Raw genomic sequence first — 21400 nt, 5'->3', positions numbered from 1 at the left:
GGGTGGGCCAAAGAAATGCAAGGACAGCTGCAAGGGATGGACGCGCTAGTCAGCAAGGAGGACGAACCGCGCTAATGAGGACGATGCTCAACGCTGAGCGGTAGATGCGATTAACGTGGCACGTTTGATTGTGAATATTTATATCTAAAGGTATTATCCTGCGCTACTTTACTTTATCCTCCGATAAGCCTTCCGCTCGTTCCTCGCTGCAGGCTTATCTCGGAAACATGTATGTATTGATTACGTACTGCGTGAAATATTTACAAGTTATTTAGACAGAATTTTTTCCCTAGAAATATTAGCAGGTAAACATAGACGGAAATACCCCAATAGCACATTATTTGCAGTAATAGGACCTTTTTGTATCTTGGGGTTGGTGAGCAATGGAGGATCAGTGCCCCAAGACGATATATTAATAGATCCGCAATTATCAGACACGGTTCAGGTGGTACTCTGATGACTATAAAAACAGCGTTCTTGGCGGGCTGCAATACTTTTTCGATAGACACTTATCTTCCATGGGTATCGTTCTCATCCTCAACATCGTCTGTATATCCCCCTTCGTTTCTCTTCCTCCCTGGATAGAAGATTATGAAATAATTAAAGAGCATTCGGAAGCGAACTTACCGGTACTCGAACATAAACTGCACGCCTACAAACAGTCCTGCCACCTGCACATGCAAGAAATTGAAGACCTGAAAAGTGTCAGCGGACACCATAAATCCAGAAAGAGCATAAGTAGCACCTTGTTTTGTTCCAACTAGCTGCTCTACAAAATAGCGTACCCCGTCGGTCCCAATGACGAACCCCACAAGATTGGCGGCCATCATCATGAGAATGTTGAGCACAGCACCTAAGGCGCAAAGGTGTCGATACCATGGGCGATCGCCAAACTGGAAGTGCCTAATGAGTGGCGAGGATAGGGAAAGGACTGGAAACAACTAACCTTCCCTGTACTGAAGACCCATCCTGCCACGACCTCGGGGATGAGAAAGATACTAACGAGCCATCCCCACGCCAATAAGCGGAAAGTAAGATCGTGCCAAAGTGCAACAAAGGTGAATATGAGAAGCGAATTGAGGAGTTGGCGGTGGGACCCCCCGAGGGGAATGTATATATATCGTACAATCCACAGGTTGAAGCTTCTATGCCAGGCGCGCCAGAATGCCAGGGCGCTATAATTGTTGGCCATACAGCGAACCATGTTTTCCGGGGGGTCTATACCAGCTAGGAGGCTCCACAGGCGAAAGAAACGCCAGGGAATGAGAAGCTTAAGCCATACATGGATGAGAGAGAAGAAAGAGAGGAGAGCGAGTTCAGAGGGGAGGTAAGTGACGTGTTCCCAAGGACGCGCATCTTTGATGGCAACGACGTACATAGTATGGATGAGGACTTCCATAGTGAGAAGGGTGAAGATGAAACGGATCAAGTAGGGTTTGATCAAGGTTATAGGGCGTTCTTCTTGTTTTTGTGTAAGCGGGCGCGCCGACTGCAATTCTATCTGCGCCAGGAAATCATTGAACGGAATGATTGGTCCTGCGATGTATAATGGTGCAAAGAGGGCATAGGTGAGATACACAGGGAAGGTGTATGCATGTGGTGGATGTGAATCTGGTTTCGGGGTCGTCGTCTAGCCGGTATGAGTAAACAGAAGATGTATACAGATCGGAAAACTCACTGCCACATGATAATCCATATTGAACGAAACGAGGCGAAGCATGGTGATGTTGAACGAGATGTACCAGCGTGGATAGACACCTTCCCAGTCAGTCTAACCACCCCAAAGATGGTGAAATCCAAGCATAGGAGTATCCGGAGAACCGGTCATTGGCAAACAACATGACACCGTTAAATACCCAGGTTAAGGATGGGTGCTGCGCTCTCAGAGCGTAGTTAAGACTGAGGATTGCAAGGATTTTGAGTGTGCTCGTTCCGTGCAACGCGACATTGAAGATCAATGAAAACACTAGATTGAGGCGTAAACGTAGCCGTACAGGAACGAAATACGTCAATAGGGCATGGACTCCTGCGACTGCAGCTAGGATGGGGACGTTATTTCGAAACGAACGGTACTGAGCGTCCCAGTTGTCGACTGGCCAGCCGAAGAGCCAACCACGAGAGAGCCTATCTGAGAAGAGATGGTAGGCAGGATGGGTAGGAAGGCTTATTCGAATAACGACCCAGGCCATCCATGGCACGGCCAGCGCGATAATGAGGAGGTATATTCTGAATTCTAGGGTGCTCCATCGAGAAGGCGTTGTTGAAGGCGTCCGTTTCTTCGTAGGTATTGACACTGTCAAGGAAGTAATGTTAAAGGAAGGTGGTGGTTTGTGTCTGACCATGGGTGGAAAGGGTAGCATTGCTCATTGTACAGGAAAAATTCAAATTTAGGCAAGATTGACAGTCTTTTCTCACGGCCCGGACCGGCTGTACATGCCAACGGCTTTCACTACGTTTCGCTTGCAGACTCACAAGTGTATATATTGAAGTCTAGTACTTGTATAAGTGCTATCAAGACATGGTCACGGTGTCAGTGATTCTTTTACAGCGTCTTCATCATTTACACATTCCCCAGGCCACTAAGCCTCCAAGCATTCATTCTATTCAGCCTGTAAGAACTTGATTTTTGATTGGAAGAAAGTAGAACTACTCGCCTTTTGACAAAACGAAATCTGGTCAAAAGCCAGAACGACCAATATGCTACGGCCGCTACAAACGAGTTCTGTGAGATGAGATGATCTGTAAAATGTGCAAGTGTCTTCGTTGTCCGGATCGTATTGAGTGCGCGCGAATGCCTCGACCTCCCCCACTCTTCCAACTCTTGACTATTCTCCTCATGATCCTGAATGCTCCTCTTCAGCGCAATACCCAGTAGGATTGCGTCTCGAAGGCCAAGGTTCATCCCTTGCCCTCCCATAGGTGAATGTGTATGTCCGGCATCGCCAATGACAATTACCGTACCCCCTAAGGAACCGTCCTCGTTATGAATGCGTTTAACGAACTGCTCGGCAACCGCAGAACTCAGCTTGTACCGGGTCGACCAAACTATCTTGGTAATGCGTACAGGATGGGGGTTCACAGCGGAGTCGGACGAAAGATGAGGAGGTCCCTGCATGTTTATGTGTTCTTGAATGTAGGATAGAGACGGGTTGGAAGGCGGTGGTCCAGACGACCGGGGAACATTGAAAATAATTTTCACGACATCTTCGTCTTCACCAGTGACGGGGTCAGGCTGTGGCGCCATTGGTATCGTCAAGAATACGCCGGCGGGAGAAACATTGCCGGTAAGGTAGCTCTTAGATATATGGGCTTCCTTCGACGGAGAAAAGACGACATCAGCGATGACAAGTTGGGCCACAGAGTCTTGGACAGCTATGCTATCTGGTTCGGTATATGAGATCCCTGCAAGCCGGCGCACCTGAGACTGCATCAATACTTTCCACTCCTGTATCATATTCAAACTGCTTACCGTTGATTGCTTTCCATCAGCACCAATAACATACCGGGCCCGAATGACCTCCCCTGTTTCAAAAGACACCTCCAAGCCATGGTACCCTTTGCAACCCTTCATAGTCACTGCACGAAGAGGACGTACGACCTGTGCGCCGAACTCGCAGAGTTTAGCATTGAGGACCTCTTCGACGCTATACTGAGGTACGAACAGAACATAAGGAAAGCGAGTATAAGCTGTGAGTTCCTCCATCTCAGCCATGGCAAAAGATGCAGTGTTCCTTTTGAACATCATCCCTTTGCCTATCATGCCTTTGGAGATAATGGGGCTTGCACATCCTATGGTGTCAAGTGCCTATACTTGAGTAAGTCTTCTATGAGCAGTCGGCTGGTGAAACGGGACTCGCCTCCAGGGTGGCTGCGTGGACTGCACTAGCTCTAGAAGAATTCTGTCCCTCAACGACAGCATCGACAATTATGAAGTCTTCGATCCCTTGTTGAGCAAGCGAGATAGCAGCAGCGAGGCCCGTTGGGCCTGCACCGATGATGAGCACAGAGGTCTCCGAAGGCAGCATGAACACAGCGAAGACCAGATAGGAAAATCGTTATGCCAAATCTTTACAGGATGGCGGCCTGGCTTTTGTAGTAAATCAATCATTCTTACATTTCGCCGTTCTACCGAGAGCGCTTTGCCTAATCGCCACCGCTGTAGCTACCCTGCATCACTTAGATTCTGTAATAGAGCCAAGATGACAACTTCACAGACAGTCAGATATCTGTTAATCGGAGACCGCACTTGTAGGAAATAGACTGGGAACATATCGACGTGCCGGATGTTCTATTCTTCGTCCTTGAAGATGGTAAGCCAAAGAAACAATCTTGCTCTCGGCAGTTGCCTCTATCCCTCCGGGAACTGTACGAGAAATCTCTAATAGTTTTACAAGAGACCATTTGTTGATCATGCAACGAAGGCGGTTGATCTTGTCCTCGGCTCGACGAGCAAATTCCAGACAAACGGAAAGACGGACGATGACGTGAATGGCTGACGTTGCATGAGGACAGAAGCAAACGATTTTTCCGAACCCGAACCCAACCGGCATAATGTTTATTGACCGATCGCTTTCAACGAAGAAAACCGTCACGTGCACTTCTGACGAAGCTCAACAGGCAGCGCAGGGTGATTCCTCTCCCCTGCACGATGTCAAGACCATACTCGCTACACCCCTCCCCTGGAGCAAGTCTGCGACAGTCGCAGCTTTCGCTAAACAGATTCAACGAGACTGGACGACTCGCTGGATGTCCTCGCCAACCTGCCGCTTCCTCAAAAAGTTTGACAAGACACCACCTTCAGCCAAGACCAAGAAAGTCTACAATACCCTCTCCAGACCGGAAGTAAGCATCCTTACGCAGCTTCGAACCTCTCATGCCGGACTCAATGCCCATCTACACCGTATGAAAGCGGCCACATCACCAAATTGCGACGCATGTGGTGTTCCGGAGACAGTCTCCCACTTCCTCCTCTCTTGCCGCTGGTACGCTGATGCCCGTCAGAACCTACGACGCAGAACCAAAATTGGGAACCTTCAACTACGCCATCTACTCTCCATTTCCTCCACGAACATACATGCTACGCTAGCCTTTGTACGCCGAACAGGGTGACTATCCGACTTCAACCTGGCTACGAACCCTCCCCCGTAGAATGTAGCCCAAGCCGACCACATGGATCTGTGCCTTTGGGTATGCGAGGGGGAGGAAAAAGCGTCGCCAGGCTCTTTTCCTCCCGCCTCCCAGGTGGAGGAAAGTCCCCCCTTTTTGTCCAACCTATACATACCCAACTAATACTCACACCCCTCTATGCTCGAGCAACAAGAACCGCAACCATCGCCTTGAATACGAGCCGGTGACCTCCCCCGTGGAGTGTAGCTCGAGAAGACAAACTGTTTGTGCCTCGTGCATGCGAGGGGGAGGATCAGTGTTTCGCAGACACTCTCCTCCCGCCTCCTCCATGGAGGACAGTCCACTCTTTCAATGTAAGCCATTCACGAGTACTAACGTACCACCACCCCCCTCAAGTGCATTTACAACGCCATAAACCGGCAAATGCGATGCCCATCTCTCCAAACCCGAACATATGCGATCCCCCATTCATACCGCCCATCACCTCTCACGGCAACACGCCTACGGGTCATCAAACGACCACCAAACCATCTCTCCCAAGACCCAAAACCGAAGACGCGCACCTTACATACAGACGTACACTCGCAGTGCACATACAGACACATGGTACAAGTAGATTCAGACCGAACGATGTAGAATACGACCAACCAAAGAACCAAGAACGTAATGTAGAAAGCCACTAGATGTATACATACGCCCTAAAGGGCGTGAATAATCTAAACGGGATTTATTCATTCATTCATTCATACGTGCACTTCGTTTTCCTTGCCTCCATGCATTGTTAGCCTGGCAAGCCGCTTTATTAGATACTTGCGGAACTCGTATCTGTATAATCCGGTATCAGTGTCCACTAGCCTCCGAATTAGCTAGCACGCCTAGTTTCTGCCATGAGAGAGACGGAATCGGAGGATGCTGACTTGGTTCTGTTTCAGACCCCGAACGAAGGAGATGTGCGTTGGGGCAAGGTTCGTCGAGATATACGTACCAAGTCTTCTAGGATCGCGAGGAAGCCAATTCTATGTCTTTTACTAGAGTCCAGGAGAATTGTTTCGACATGGCTGTAACAGGCAATCCTGTATCGGTCCGGGTTACCGTTTGAACTTGAAAGTGGCTCACAGGGGTCAGTGACGTCAATATTGATATATCTTTACTTAGGCGCCTCGGGTCCAGTGGCCTCCTTCCTTTATATGTCAGCAAAGATTTTCCCTTTGCTTTTAGTGAATCATACTTCAGTCCAGGTAGGTGATTTATACAACCACTCTACAACTGTCAACTACAACCATTCTCCATATGCAGGTTGTCTTAAATCGAATCGAAATGCCAACTACTCTGAATGATCTCCCTTCAGAGTTGCTAGCACATATTTTCACCGAAACATTACCCTCAGACGAGTATGTCTACTTGTCGAATAGTGCCACACCCCTCGTTCTTTCAAGAGTGTGTCATTTCGTGGAGGCTACTCACTTTATCTTCTCCCGAACTTTGGTGCTCCTTCCAAGTAAAGCCTCCAACATATTGCAATCCTCACCTTATACGTGTATGGCTCGACCATTCGAATGACCGCCTGCTCTCCTTTAAAATCGACTACAGCGCACATTCATTTTCTTACGCCGATGCCGCCCACCTCCTACGCGCTCTGCGTCTCGCGTCTACTCGATGGGAACGCGTGAATCTCCTCCTCCCGGGGTCAAACTCGCTATTTCGTGATGCATTTGTCAATGCAGACATGCCTCATCTCCGAGAGCTGTCCCTTTATGTGGTTCGTGGTTCAGAGGCCGACATCATGGAGCTCAATACATTTTTATTCTCTAACGACGCTCCACTTGAAAAGTTTACATGGGGATTTAGCTCGTCTTGGGGAGCACGGGACTATTTGCCGGGAAGATTGAGCGGGCGCACCGTCGTTAATGCACCATGGTCACGTTTGACGCATCTCAAACTGGACACTTGTGTAACAGTGGAAGAGGCATGCACCATTCTCAGCAAATGTCACGCCCTGGTCGAGTGTGATATCAGGAGGTTTTCACCACCTGGGTACGCGCACATAAGCGTCGTCAATCTCCCAGCAATCACACTTCAGAACCTCACCTCGCTTTCTCTCTACACCATCAATCTCGTCACGATGCGTGATCCCCTCACCCGCTTCTTCTCTCATTTGCTTTGTCCCAACCTGCGGAAGGTTGCATTCACTTGCGGATTTACGAATCGGTTTGCGTGGCCTCAGAACCGCGTTCATATCGTTTCTCCTGCGGTCGTCATGTACTATCGAACGGCTCCATTTGGAAAGCACAGGGATCTCGGAAAGTAATCTCTGTCAATGTTTAGAGGTTATGTCGTCTTCCCTCAGGCATCTTGCCTTGTATGATTCGGGCGAAAACGTCTGCGTATCAGACGAGCTTGCTGGTTTGATTGAAGGGTCGTTGTGTCCGCTATTGGAGAACCTTGTTCTGCATCGTGCGGTGCGGTGCTCTGCCGATGGTACACTGGCAAAGATGATTGAGCTACGTCAGGAGTCATTACAGAAGTTCAGGTGGTGCCCAGTGCCAGGAGATGACTATGGACATGTGAAGGATCTGCGCTTACTCAAAAAGATATCTGGCTATGGCTTGGAGCAGACATGGGAATGGGAGCGAAACTTAACACGTTTGCAGGGACGGGTTATATAAATACAGGCTAGTCTATTTTCATTTGATTGTAACCTAATCCTAGTACTCTTCTCAGAATGATTCAATCGTATTCAAATGTGGTGAAAACTAATGCTGCTTGAATCTAAAAATGTCTCTCTCTACACAACAAACAGAAAAGGATATCGTAAATGTTTTTGGACCTTCGCAAGAAATAGCCTTGTCATCGGAGGTATCAAACTGCTTGTTCACCTTCTCAACTTAAGTTGTGACCGAGGGCGGTATTTGCGCGTGAACCTTTGTCCGTTAATTCGTAGATCGGCGTCGATCCCAGAACTCGATCAGACATAAATGAATGCCGGACCTGCAGAAGAAGTCGAATAGCAATCGTTATAATATATTCTGATTGTTGGGATGAACCTTGTTCAAACCGTTGCTCTCAAAACCTGTATGGTTCTTTGTAAAACAGCGCTCGGAATCTTTGTGCATAATAGGCTCTTCCTGTGGGAAGAAATTTCAGCCAATCTGTCTTTTCCGACTTGAATTCCATGACCACCATTTTTTTTTGAGTCATACATACCGTTTGCAGTCAACTAAGTGCCTAGCGTTCGATAAGTCTGGTTCCCGTAAGCCTGAACTTCAAGTTGCGGAAGGCATGCCCCATAACTTCACGGGCCGTGTCGGACTAATCACAGTTCCTTGCAAGCCAGCATGCTTGTTTCACGTGGTTACCAGGAGGTGTATGTGTCTTGCTCCAGCTTGCTCTCCATCAGATCTTGCTACATTCTCTGGGACAAAAGCGTTCCTCACCTTCCCACTAAAGTTAGAAATCTAAGCCCCACAATTTGGCCAAGCTCGTCAACACTTTTTCTGTGATTATTTTGTACGTTTGACGAACTTCGTCTTCGCTTGCTATAGCTTGCCGCTGTGATACTGATCGGTCCAAGATCCGTAAGCTTTCGGCGTCTATTCCCACTTCCCCCGTCGTCCACGTCTATGACGACTGTTCTTTCAGATAATGTGAAGGCGTACCTGGTAGATGATACAGGCGAAGAGTCAGGTAGATTATTACCCCGAATAAATTTGTCGGTAATAATTTTTGATTGTTCCAATTTGAAACTGATTCCGGAATTACGCTCCGCACGTGTTGGTGTTATTTGGTGGTGCAAACACGAGGATCCAGCATGTTGCCCTTGTCCCAGACGATAATGAGCACTCTTCACCTCTGTTGACCATCTACCACCATCATCGACACGCATGAAACGCTCTCAGTCTCGAGCGCCGTCACCGACGCCCACATCATTTTCAGGCATCTCCAACTATCGCACAGAGTCCTATCGACCGATTAGAGACAAAAGCGTGCCCGCAGTGCCGACAATCGACTATCGACTCATATCAAAGACCCATTTTGATGAGCTGAGCAAATATCTGGCCGTTTATCTATCTAAAGGTACGGATAACGCCCGGTAGGACTGTCCGATGCTAACCTTCTACAGCCCTACCCAATTCCCGGTCGACAGCAAGGCAAAAGCTCACTCGACTCACTATTCAGCAGTTCCACGAACTATCGACCGATGTATATGATGAATTAGTGCGTAGGAAAGGTGATAAAGAAGGTAGACTCTCCCCCGACGTGCCTCCTGTGACTCTCATCTATATTTTTGTTTTCAGTGCCCTTCTTACCTGTCCGAGAGGAATTCCATCCTAAACGAAATCAAGCCAGGCAGAAGCTGGCTACTCTACCCACAGCCAGGTTTGAAGATCTATCCAGCGACGTGTATTTTGAGTTGGCCCGGCGATACCCAGAGTTCAAGGAAGATGTGCGTACTCTCAATTTGTTATCTCCTTCATTCTATTCTACATCCCGGGGGAAGCCTGGTTGAAGGGACTCTCTGATCCTGTTTGTTTTTACCTGGCATCTTGGAGATCCTTAGTGGCGGTTGAAAGGACAGTCTGCCATAACGACATCCTGTCGCGTGTTGGTAAGGCCTTGCATGCAAGTAGTCTTTCACGCCTTGGCATCGTATCCGCTTGAGTTCCAAAAAGTACATCCGAAGAAGCCGAAGCTTGTCGTTGTCTTCTGCTCCTATATACCGGGCCCGAAACATCTGTCCTCCCAGGTATCTCGGATAAACAAGAGTCATTCTTGCAATACCTTTTTTCCCTTTCAGAGGACCCCTGAAGTGGTATCAGAAATGTCATCAAAGTGTCCCACTGCTCTACAAATTGAAGAGACGGCACAAGCTCGCGACTATTTGGTGTTACTTTTTGCCTCTCAAACGGTACGGTGCCATGCAACAGGAACTGCTCTAACAGGCTTCCCTCGGGACACTAATGAAGGGAGCTTTGTCACGGAACGTTGCACTCACTACTCTTGAACAGCCTTCTGGACGAGGATCACCCGGATCTAATTACGATGACTACCCTGCTCCTGATTTTCCAGCCAATTCACTCCCTCGCACAAGCACCTCAAGAACGTCCGGACGCGTTTCTGCGGATCGCCCAGTCGACAGTAGCTATAGCACTGGTATTTCAGTACGCCGACCATCTGAAGATAGGCGTCGACAGAATGAAGACCTCTTTGCGGGCCGGACGAGTGATGACAACAATTATACCCCCAGCATAGCATCAGCTTTCATCTCGACGGAAGCCTTCCCAGGATACGACAAGACGATCTGATGAAAGAGAACGAGATCGAGAATACCCCTCTCGACGCTCTGAAGAGCGAGATCGAGACCGCGAATACCCCCCTCGACGATCAGAGGAACGAGATCGGGAGCGAGAATTTCCTATTCGTCGACCTAGTGCTCCCAGTGTTAGCGGGACTAGTGATAGTGCTGGAACAACGAACCCTGTGCAAAGCGCGACAGCTACCAGTGGTATGATCATTCCCAACAAAAGCACCATGGAGGAAGAGTACATCGAGGTACCATATGGCAGAGATGCCCGGGAGAGCGGCAGTACGACGGTGGATGATAGAGATCGGAGCCGGAATGCGAGTCAAGATGTCAGCTTTATGGGTGGGGTGGTGGATGAGCCTGACAGCGCCAGCGATTATCCGTTAAGCCCGCGTAGTCCCGTAGGACTTAGTGCGCTCAGCGCAAGATTGAAAGGAGTTGAAGACGAGGATGAGGAAGCCGCCGCCGGGAGAAGTGGAGAGGACTACTTTGACAAGGTGTCTTATGGGAGGACATCTGCGAATTCTGATCGTTCTGCGGGTGGAATAACCTCTCGCCTTGCTGGAGGTAGGGCAAGCGTATCAGACGATAGCGAGAAGATGCGACGGGATTATGAATACAAAATCGCCACGATGCAGAGTCAAATTACAAATATGCAACGCGACCTTGGTGACTCCGAGCAACGAGAACACAAGTGGCAGGAAGGGGAGGCGCGTGTACGTCAGATGGAAGAAGAATTGCAGGTATTCCGTCGGGTAAGCCACCAGCCTTCCTTTTCTAGTTCTAACAGTCATTTACGGGTTACGTTTAGCGTGCTGAAGAGCAGTCGACCACTATGCGTGCTCTTCAGAAGGAGCTTGATGAGTTGCGCGAGACTCGACAAAGAGAGAAGGAACGGGAAGCTAGAAGGGCGCAAGCCGATGAAGACGAACTCCAAATTCTACTGCGATCGATGTGAAGTGCTTGAACAAGAGCGCGAAGGAGGGGTATGTTTATATGTTATACTCAACGCCACTCGCCCTGATCCGCGAATTCTAGGCCGATCCAGAAACTATCGAGCAATTAAACTCGGACATGCAAGGATTGTTGCACGAGCTTGAAGACTTGTCCCGACGCAATGACGAACTCATGACGGCTAAAGACTCAGATCTTGCAGTTATGCGTGACCTGGACAGTCAACTAAAGGAATATAAGCGCAAGTATGAACAAGCCAAAACAGAACTGCGGAGTATTAAAGGTTCGTCTACTCCAGATATGAACGAAAGTAGTACCTAATACTAAGCATTGATCCAGCTACTTCTCAACTGTACACGCAAGCGCCTAAATTCAACAATCTAGAGGATCAGCTACCCGTTACAAGCGACGGAGGAATAATGGACATCCATATCACGGCCTTCCTTTCAGGTATTGATGGTCTGCTTACTGCCGCTCGTTCCAATGCGCCGACGCGAGTCCTCACACCAATGAAATCCGTTGTAAATGCTGTAACTTCCATTATTGACGACGTCCGAGCATTTGAACGGCGGCCTTCAAGAGACCGTTCTGATGTTGACCTCGATACTCTTCGATCATTACGTGAACGAGCAGATGCCACTCTAGGAAATCTTGTTGCAGCGTCGAAGACACACGCAACGAGTTCCGGCATGTCACCAGTCAGCTTGTTAGACGCCGCTGCCAGTCACGTCTCGGCTACCATCACTGATATCAGCAAGACCATCTGCGTACGCAAAGCTACGAAGGACTGAACAAGAGCAAATTTCTACTGCGCCTTACGTCCCCAGTGGGAGTGCGACCGGCGGCTTTTCACCCTCAGCTGCGGTCGGTTGCAGAGAAAGAGGGACATTATCGTAAAGCGAGTTCCTCGTCCAATGCGGAACGGGGGCCTCGTTTTACTGAGTCTCCTGCCTCTCAGTCGCGACCAAGTTTAGATACGTACCGACCGAGGACGCCTTCAGACAACTCTAGCTCGGAAAATACCAGCTCTCCCCCTCCGATATTCGATCGACAACTAGGAAATGGTGTTGGAAGCGATGACTCGACCACAGGTGAAATTGTCGAAGATAACTGGGCTGAGCTCAAGGTATTTGATCTCCCTCGACTTTATGACTTGTGGCTCACTGCTTTTACAGCCGTATCTCGAAGCGCAAACCACAGCAGTTATTGACACGATCCAAAGCGTTTTGTCGAGCGTCCGTAGTCCAACGCCTTCGAATAATTTGAACGAAAACTTGACGCAGATCATAACGATTGTGTCAAGCATCGTGGCGGTGTGTAACGATAACTTACCTCCAGCGCATTATAAACAGGGGACTCAGCTGCTCGCTGAGTTGACGGAGCACGCGAACAAGTTGAGCGAGGTGCAGAGTGCGGAGGTCACGAAAGAGTCGAGACAGATCATGGCGAGATCAAGCTTCGCGGTTGCTAACGCAATGAGGACTCTATCAAAGTTGTGATTATATCACAGTTTTCCTTCTATGTATGGTTGAACACACAATTTGCTTTACAGTTTGTCGTTAATTTGGTTTATTCATTTGCTCTGGGATTTTTCTGTATGCATTTGTGATATCAGGCCGACTTTACGGCCCCAATATCGTATATGATACCGTATAATATAGCTTTCGAATGGTTCCGACTTTGCGCCTTACCCTGGGAGTCCGATTGTACGCCATTGGTATCTCGGAATATCATATCGGGGTAAAATCAAAGCCGAAAAGGCCGAGGACCTCCTCTATCATTCGAACTACCATCACCGACTGAATGGATATCGAGCAGCGAGTTCCCGTCTTGTTTTTGAACCAGCGAGGCAATTACTGATCTCCACTTAAAGATTCCGCAAAGCTGGCTATCAGGCAATCGATCGGATTTGCGACTACCATTATTCATTGCGGAACAAACCGGTAGTAGCTAATGTCCAGCCTGGTTATCTCAAACCTCTGATACCCTGTAAGTATCGAGAAGTACTCATGCGACTTAGACCATTAACAATGCATGCTATCCAGCGGCTCCCCCCGATGCTGGAGAGGATTTCCAGACTATTGCTGACGATTATCAAAGGCTCATCGTACCCGGTTGGACTGATATCTTGCTTTGTTCTGATCGACCTAATAAGCAATCATAGGTCTCACGCATTGGCAACATCCTTCATTTTTTGCATATTTTCCAACGGCATGCACATTTGAAGGTATTCTTGGTGACCTTTATTCATCCAGCGTTAGTAATCCCGGTTTCAATGTCAGTATTGTTTCGCACTTGTGGTATCGTGTTCTCCAACTTAGGGATGCGTATTAGTGGGCTTCAAGTCCCGCATGCAGTGAATTAGAAGTCATCGTTATGGATTGGGCAGCAAAGCTTCTTGGCCTCGCTTCTGGTTTCATGAATGAATCTGGAATCGGCGGCGGAGCAATCCAATCGTCTGCATCGGACTCAGCGATGATTGCTATCGTGGCCGCGCGTGCGTCTTACAAACGAGAGTATCCAGATACAAAGCTCGAGGAACTCGTCATCTATACAACATCGCAAACTCATTCTCTTGGTGTAAAGGCTGGAATGGTTTTAGGATTGTCTGTACGTATATTAGATGTCAAATCCGAGGACAACTATTCCTTGAGAGGTGACACTCTCAGGTCTGCCTTGGAAGAGGACAGGAGGGCTGGTAAAAAACCCTTTGTTTTGAGTAGCTTGCCTCTTTCGTCTCAATGGTTCAGTGGTCGCTAACGTCTCTGCATCAGTTGCTACTGTAGGGACTACATCTTCGGGCGCTATTGATAATCTTCCTGAGATTAGACAAGTTGGTAAGTCTATGAAATACGAACATGAAGGAATGTGCATAATTACGTGAACAGCCAGGGATCATCCTTATCTTCGTGTTCACGTCGATGCTGCTTGGGCCGGAGTCGCATTTAGCTGTCCTGAGTATAGAAAAATCGGCTATCTAGATGAAATCAACGAGTTCGCAGACTCTTTTTGTACCAATTTCCACAAGGTCCTTCAAAGCTTGTCCATTCATATGCACTATCCTGATCAGCTCTATATTTCAGTGGGGGCTCGTGAACTTTGATGCTTCTACTCTGTGGGTTAAGAATCAGGAAATTCCTCACGGAAGCGTTAGACATAACTCCACCATTTCTCAGAACGAAGCAAGGCGATGCTGGTCGAGTTTTCCATATATTTGTATTGACAGTGAATGAATTATTACAATCAGACACTGGCCATCGATTACCGAAACTGGCACTTGGGACTTGGTCGAAGATTTCGGTCCCTCAAGTTTTGGTTTGTCTTGCGCAGTTTTGGCGTGCAAGGTTTCCAACAGCATATCCGAAAGGTTGTATTTTTCTCTTCTTTGTGTTATGCAGGCTTGTATACTTACTCCTCTGTAGTCAATCAGTCTCAATAATCTCTTCGTCAGTTTAGTAAAACAATCTGATATCATCAAGATTGTCACTCCACCTTCTTTCGGACTGACTGTATTCCGACTGGACCCCCCTTCTCACATACTGCAACAGACAACTGAGTCCTTGAACACGCTCAATATGTCATTTTTCAGTCGTATATCGGCTCGCGACGATATCTGTCTCACACAGACATGGCTGAATAGAGTAGTTTGCATACGTTTTGCTGTTGGTGCGGTGCTGACGAGCGAGAGAGACATACAGAAGGCTTTTCGACACCATTTTGAAGGAAGCGACCGGGGCGATTGATACTGTGGGCAGAGAAGTCGAAAAAATCTTCATCATAATGTCCTCTGTTATTAAATGTAAACTGCACTGAATTATCTGAGTTTGGAACAGATAATTATTCAGTCTGACGACTTGCTCAAATTTACCTTGGTCAGTTAAAAATAACCAAATTTGGCGGTAACAAGCTGGGACATAGCGATGGTATCACACACCATTAGCTTGAGCCTCAAGGAGAGAGGGAGATGGCGGATGAACTTAGCATGCTGCAAATACTTCCTCAGCTGTCGTAGTTACTAGTAACACTTTGACCACAAGGATTTAGAGAATATTAAGACCGTGGGAATATTTCTCACGATGATTTAAAGGAGCAGTAGTAATTAGAACCATGATAGTAGTCAAGATCACAGTGCGAGAATCGAGAGTCGGGACAGACCCAGGTGACTTCCTGAGTGAACTTGGCAGAACGTGGAGAAAGAGGGCATACAAACAGGCGCTCATGAAGGATAACTTGAAGCACAAGGTGTTGGAATCCTCAGTGTTGTGCAGGGTAGACTCCTGGCTGGTAAGGCCAGTTGATATGAACTTGTTATTCTATGGCTCCTACAGAGCCTGTATTTATACTACTTCGCAATGTAATCTAGAATGTACTACTAGTCTTGTGCTTACTCAGCGACTCTCAGCATGATGCTGGATTGCCCCTTCTAGAACTTTCTGGCAAAATCCCAACACAAGATTAAGCTTGTGACTTGTCTTTTGACAGGAACTTGGAACCAGACATATGAAAAGGTCAGCAGCATACATTGTAAGGGGCAAACATCAAGCCTGTATGGTTTGGACAGGTGAGAAGTGAGGCTTATTCAATCAGGAATTCCAAGTGCAGAGGACGTGGTGAATGTTGAATCCTTTGTTTGAGCTTCAAGTTTGTGGCCTAGAGTGCACAGTCTCAAACTGACATGAACCCAAGCAGCATACAATATTTATGCCAAAATGTAGTGCAGTTAAATATGTTATTGATGAGTTCCAAGTCCGCTCTTGTTCTGTGATACTTACAAGCAGATCACTATAATCAAAATCCAAGCTCCTTTCCTCTCCACTGATAGCTAGCCCTCAATGGGTTCTCTGTCAGATCATCATCATCAGGTTGGTCTGTCTCCTCTACTGCCAGATATCCCATATGCTTTGCATGACGTGCATCAGCAATCTGCAATATTTCTGGTGACGTATGGAGAGTATGGGTTGTGTCTGAATGGTATGGCACATATGAGCATTGACGTGCCATAGCCATTATAAAGACCTTGCTTTCACCATATCACCATACTTGTTACTGCAACACTGCACGGCCTGGCTTAGAAGTAGTCACAAACAAGATCAAGAAAAGAATAACATTGCCATCGAAGAAAAATAATGATGCGAGTGGTGTGATAGTGGTAGATATGCACATGTCCTGCAGTAACTTCATCTCCGCGCTGTCGAACATTCACCAGCCTCATAAATGCACCAACATTGCTATGCCGACTCCACTGTGAGCATGCTGCTTGAGCGGCGCCAGCTTGGTGAATCCCAATCATCTGCTCTATACCCTTGAAGTGGCTCCGCAACGTTTTCCTCCATGAAGCTGATGCTCTCGGACATCTCAAAGAGCTGCTGAGAGAGTTGATCCACGTCGATATCCAACGAGATCGATGGCAAAGAGCCCCTCTTGGCTGTCATCAGCACGGATATGAGAAAGAGGGATGCCTTTGCGATCTGATCAATATGGCGGATCCACTGATCATCGGTGTCGCTGGCTTCCTGATGGGGAAGGGGATTTTTGTTAGCCACTAACTCTAATCGACTTAGATCGTGCTAGGATCCCTACTCGCACTTCGGTAGGAGATACTCTAACAAGTCAAAGGTGACGAAAGTCGATGGGACAGATAGTCACGAAGAACGGAGTTCGATGTTAGGTAGATTAAACCTTAGCCGAAGCTGGGGTTTAGGCCAGCGGAGGCTCTACTTAAATACACGTTGGTAAACTAAAAATAGTACTGTGAGAATGCGTCCATCATGATCGCATACGCATAATCAGGCTGAGTAATATGAAGAAAAAGAAAAGAAATGAATAAACCGTAACATTACCCCCTCCTTAAGACTCATTCGTCCCGAATGAGTCCTCGGACTCGTCTGCTTCATCGTCTGATGAGGAATGTCTTGATTCCGAGTAGAACGATGGCTCATCGCTTTCATCATCGTTGTCATCATCTTCGTCCTTATCCCAATCCTCCGTGACTCGTTGTAGATGATTTACATCAGAGTCGTCGGAATTAGGATAGTTTGGGGCGTCGTCGTCGGATGAGGAGCTATCGTCCAGGGCGTTAAGCTCCTCGGAGTGTGCAGGCGTGGTGCATTCTGAAGAAGGGACGGTGATGACATCGGTGACGCACGGGGTATCTGGTTCATGATATTGGATCGGTAAGTTCACGGGTATTTTGTCGTCCCGCCCGATCGTTTTTCCTTTGTCATTAACCGACCACCATACCTTCTGGATTCGGGTTTTGTAGTCGTTGACGAGTTCTTCGGCGTTGGCCATGTCCGAACGTTTGACCCATGAGTTTTCCTCTATGGGGTAACCCTTCCATTTTACCAAGTATTCGGTGATGGTGCGACGAGTTCGTCCTCGACCAATGATTCGGTCTCTCTCTCCTACAATTTCCTCGATCTCGTATTCTTCCTCATTGTCAATGAGTTCCGGGGGCGGTCGTTCGGGACGTGGCTGGTCTGGGAACTCAGGTGCATGGTATGGAGTGAGCAGGGACTCGTTAAATCGATTGTGAATTCGCCACTTTGTGGGGAGTTTCAACTCATAGGCCAAGGCTCCCTTCTTGGCCACGATGGCGAATGGTCCTACTCGCCTGTCTCCTAGCTTTTTGGTTGGGCGCGGAAGGTTTAGGTTGGTGGAATCTAACCAAACCTTATCGCCGACCTGATATTCCACTGCCTTCCCTTTGTGTCTGTCATAGGACGTTTTCATGGAGTTGGCGGCCCGTTCGAGTGACTCCCTTGCCTTCTCTTGTACCTCTTGAATCCCCTGAACCAGTTTTGACGCGGCTGGTACAGCATCTGGGTGCTGGGTAGTCTTGATAACCTGCCTGTCACATCCAAAGACTACCTTGTATGGGGAGAAACCCGTAGCGGAATGTTTTCGATTGTTGTGGGTGAATGCGGCGAGCGGTAACCACTCGCTCCAGTCGTCCTGCCGATAGCTGATGAACATCTTAAGATATTTCTCGATTTCTTGATTAACCCTCTCCGTCTGTCCGTCTGTTTGAGGGTGATAAGCAGTCGAAGGATTTCCAGTCACTTGGAGAAGGGCGTAGAATTCTTTCATAAACTTCGACACAAAGACAGCTCCCCTGTCTGAAATGACCTTTTCGGGCATAACGCCATAGGGTACATAAACGTAGTCCTGCAGGATTTTAGCGAATCCCAGGGACGACAATTCTTCGGTACATGCGATGGGTATAATGGTCTTGGAGAATCTGTCGACGATGACGAGGATAGAGTTGTTTCCTCTGGAATCTGGGAGTTTGGTAATCATATCGACCGAAATATGCGTCCAGGGTCGAGTCGGGATTTCATTCGGATGGAGGGGTGCTTTCTTGGGGCGATGATCTGCCTTGGTTCTTTGGCAGACTTCGCACCCTTTGACGTAGGCTTCCACCTCTGCGCGCATCCGGGGCCACCAATAGTCCTGCAATATGAGCTCCTTTGTCTTTTCTATGCCTGGGTGACCCGCCGTTATATGGTCATGCCGGAGGGCTATGACCTCGCCTCGTAATTGCCTATCCCTGGGGACGTAAATCCGTCCATCATACCATAACAGGTCTTGATCCCGTGAGACCCCCTTTTCATGATTGAGAGAGTCGGAGATGCCCCGGTCCCATCTTCGGGGGTCATAGGTGGCCAGTTTAATCTTCTCGTGCAGCTCCTCCATCGTGGGCATAACGAGGGAACGGAAATGAGCCGGTTTGAGAATCGTTACATCTCGATTGTCGCCCTTTCCTTGGTCATGATCTGCCCGCCTGGATAACAGATCGGCCTTACGATTCTGGGCCCCCGGCTTATGATGCAGCGTGAACTGATACTCGGCGAGTTCGGTCACCCACCGAGCCTGTCGTCAATTAAGCTTTTGAGGCTTTCGGAAATACTGAAGATTCGAATGATCTGTCCAGATTTCAAAGTCTTCTCGGGCGCCCATAAGGTATTGTCGCCACTCCTCCAACGCAATCATAATGGCGAGAAGCTCTTTGTCGTAGATCTCGTAGTTGCGTTCGGTGACGGATAATGCCTTGGAGAGAAAGGCTACTGGTCACCACTTCTCTTCCCGCCACTGGGATAGTACTGCTCCTATTGCCCCTTCGCTGGAATCCGCTTCCACCCTGAATTTCCCCTCATCCTGGGGAATGGTCAATACCACGTCTTCGCGGAACAGGTCCTTGAGCTTGGCAAACGCCAATTGCTGGGCCTCTCCCCATCTCCACTCCACTTTTCCCGTAAGGGCAGTAAGGGGCTTAACGTGCTTACTGTAGTCCCGAATGAACCGTCGGTAGAAATTACAAAAACCGAGGAACGACTGAAGCTCCTGTTTCTTTGAGGGGACTGGCCAGTCCAGTAGGCCGGCAATCTTGACGGGGTCCATGCGAATTTTTCCTTCACTAATGAGCATGCCCAAGTACTTGGTTTCCTCTACTTCAAACTCGCACTTTTCGGCTTTGAGAAATAGCTTGTTTTTGCGGAGAATCCGGAGAACTTCACGTACGATACGCCTGTGATCCTTCTTGCTCTGTGACGCAATAAGGATGTCGTCGAGGTAGACGGACACTTCTCCAGCGGTGATCAGATCCTTGAAAATGTCATTCATCATCCACTGAAAGGTGGCCGGCAAGTTGGTAAGTCCGAAGAACATTACGAGCGGTTCATAGAGGCCGTGGTTAGTTCGAAACGCGGCTTTCCATTCGTCCCCTTGCTTTATCCTAATGTTGTTGTACCCCCACCTCACGTCCAACTTGGTGAAGTACTTGGCTCTCTTCAGCCGGTCCATCAATTCTCCAATGAGTGGCAGCGGGTACCGGTTTTTAATGGTCATCTCGTTGAGCTTTTGGTAGTCCTGGACTGGGCAAAGCTTACCATCCTTCTTTTTGACGAAGAAGAATGGAGAAGCCATTGGAGATTTAGAGGCCTGAATGCGCCCCGTAGATAGATTCTCGTCTATAAACTTGTCTAACTCCTCTTGCTCGGTGGGATTGAGGGGGTAGACCTTACAGTCTAGATTGGCATTGGCATTGGGGATTAGCTCAATGGCATGGTCCCATGGTTTTCGCGGGGGTAGTTCATCAAAGTTCTCCTTGGCAAACACATCCTCGAAGTCTCTATATTCGTCTGGTACTACCTCCTCAAAGGTTTTCACCGCTTTACGAGCATTGGCCTGGGCGGCCAACTTGTTGGCCTTAGTACCCATGGCCCGGACGTGGAAGGCTTCCTCAAAATCAACAACTAGGATAGTATCCCCTTCTTCGTACTCATCCCATTGGGAGGAAGGGTCTGTGTCAGGGAGAGAAAAGGGAATTTTGCGACAGGTACATCGGGCCAGAGTAACTGCCCCTGTATCCCAGTCAATCAGCAGGTTATGTCGCTGCAACCAATCATGTCCAAGGGATAGAGGGGTAGATCCTAGGTCGACCACGGCTAGCTCGATCCGCTCCACGTGGTCTCCAATACGTAGCCGTACCTCGGCATACTCAGTGATGTCACCTCCCTTGTTTCGGGTGCCATCAGCGTTGTAAACCGGGACCGGCCAGGCCGCCCTTTTGAGGTTGAGGGCATGGCCCTGAGCCCAGGCGCGGTCTATGGAACTACCGGTGGCTCCACTGTCCACCAGCGCTTTTACGGAATGTACCTCTCGGGTGTCTAAGGTTTCCAACTGCACGGCAATTGATACATTGCGCCCTTTCCTTCCTCGTATGTACATGGGTGGTTTCGTAAGGTCCTCCATCCACTCCCATTTACTTCTGGCTTCTGCGGCCGTCTCGGGTTGCTCTTTTAGCGCTTCCCATAGCTCCACCGTCACCTCCCCTGTGCGGCGAGGGTGTACCCATCGGTTAAGAGTGGCGAAAGTGGCTGACTCACTAGTGGCGAGTCGTAACGCTCTCCGGGTCCAATGCCTTCCAAAGGGTTCGTAGTACGTGTCCAGGACAGGTTTACAGACCTCGTCCTTTGGAACGGGCTCGGGGGTCACAGGAGACTTCCCCTTCCGTTC

The 21400-nt window shown here is 48.5% G+C and overlaps 6 protein-coding genes across 6 annotated transcripts; 4 read left to right on the top strand and 2 right to left on the bottom strand.

The window, feature by feature from the left end:
- Positions 1–117: 117 nt before the first annotated feature.
- EV420DRAFT_1529053 (MBOAT, membrane-bound O-acyltransferase family-domain-containing protein) lies at positions 118–2360 on the bottom strand (the record flags this gene model as incomplete). Its single annotated transcript, XM_060472529.1, has 5 exons — positions 118–577; positions 628–893; positions 947–1630; positions 1679–1771; positions 1857–2360. The coding sequence occupies 5 exons, from the start codon at positions 2358–2360 to the stop codon at positions 538–540; spliced, it is 1587 nt and encodes a 528-aa protein (XP_060332797.1). The 3' UTR covers positions 118–537.
- Positions 2361–2462: 102 nt separating this feature from the next.
- EV420DRAFT_164439 (uncharacterized protein) lies at positions 2463–4288 on the bottom strand. The gene is made up of 4 exons (XM_060477638.1): positions 3858–4288; positions 3470–3805; positions 2655–3418; positions 2463–2600 (listed from the first exon to the last, which is right to left on the bottom strand). The coding sequence occupies exons 1-4, from the start codon at positions 4023–4025 to the stop codon at positions 2561–2563; spliced, it is 1308 nt and encodes a 435-aa protein (XP_060332796.1). The 5' UTR covers positions 4026–4288; the 3' UTR covers positions 2463–2560.
- Positions 4289–4827: 539 nt separating this feature from the next.
- Positions 4828–5109, top strand: EV420DRAFT_1239233 (uncharacterized protein; the record flags this gene model as incomplete). The annotated part of the gene is made up of 1 exon (XM_060466615.1): positions 4828–5109. A coding segment is annotated over one exon (282 nt), but the record flags the coding sequence as incomplete, so codon positions are not given.
- Positions 5110–6271: 1162 nt separating this feature from the next.
- On the top strand, positions 6272–7885 carry EV420DRAFT_1529048 (uncharacterized protein). Its single transcript, XM_060472528.1, has 4 exons — positions 6272–6365; positions 6424–6538; positions 6564–7386; positions 7415–7885. Exons 1-4 carry the CDS (start codon positions 6315–6317, stop codon positions 7791–7793), a joined length of 1368 nt encoding a protein of 455 aa, XP_060332794.1. The 5' UTR covers positions 6272–6314; the 3' UTR covers positions 7794–7885.
- A 1123-nt stretch (positions 7886–9008) lies between these two features.
- On the top strand, positions 9009–12882 carry EV420DRAFT_1619444 (uncharacterized protein; the record flags this gene model as incomplete). Its single annotated transcript, XM_060475471.1, has 11 exons — positions 9009–9201; positions 9248–9367; positions 9423–9571; positions 10134–10347; positions 10475–11184; positions 11241–11383; positions 11411–11415; positions 11478–11666; positions 11723–12150; positions 12243–12509; positions 12559–12882. The coding sequence occupies 11 exons, from the start codon at positions 9009–9011 to the stop codon at positions 12880–12882; spliced, it is 2742 nt and encodes a 913-aa protein (XP_060332793.1).
- Positions 12883–13186: 304 nt separating this feature from the next.
- Positions 13187–15420, top strand: EV420DRAFT_1667488 (pyridoxal phosphate-dependent transferase; the record flags this gene model as incomplete). The annotated part of the gene is made up of 10 exons (XM_060479000.1): positions 13187–13200; positions 13257–13372; positions 13429–13497; positions 13548–13660; positions 13718–14095; positions 14208–14251; positions 14276–14425; positions 14515–14584; positions 14631–14750; positions 14806–15420. 10 exons carry the CDS (start codon positions 13187–13189, stop codon positions 15124–15126), a joined length of 1395 nt encoding a protein of 464 aa, XP_060332792.1. The 3' UTR covers positions 15127–15420.
- Positions 15421–21400: the final 5980 nt, after the last annotated feature.

The sequence above is a fragment of the Desarmillaria tabescens genome (assembly GCF_030435595.1).
Source record: "Desarmillaria tabescens strain CCBAS 213 chromosome Unknown EV420scaffold_11, whole genome shotgun sequence".
NCBI lineage: Eukaryota > Fungi > Basidiomycota > Agaricomycetes > Agaricales > Physalacriaceae > Desarmillaria > Desarmillaria tabescens.
The sequence above is the reverse complement of the archived record's forward strand: the minus strand, read 5'-3'. Positions and strand labels throughout refer to the sequence as shown.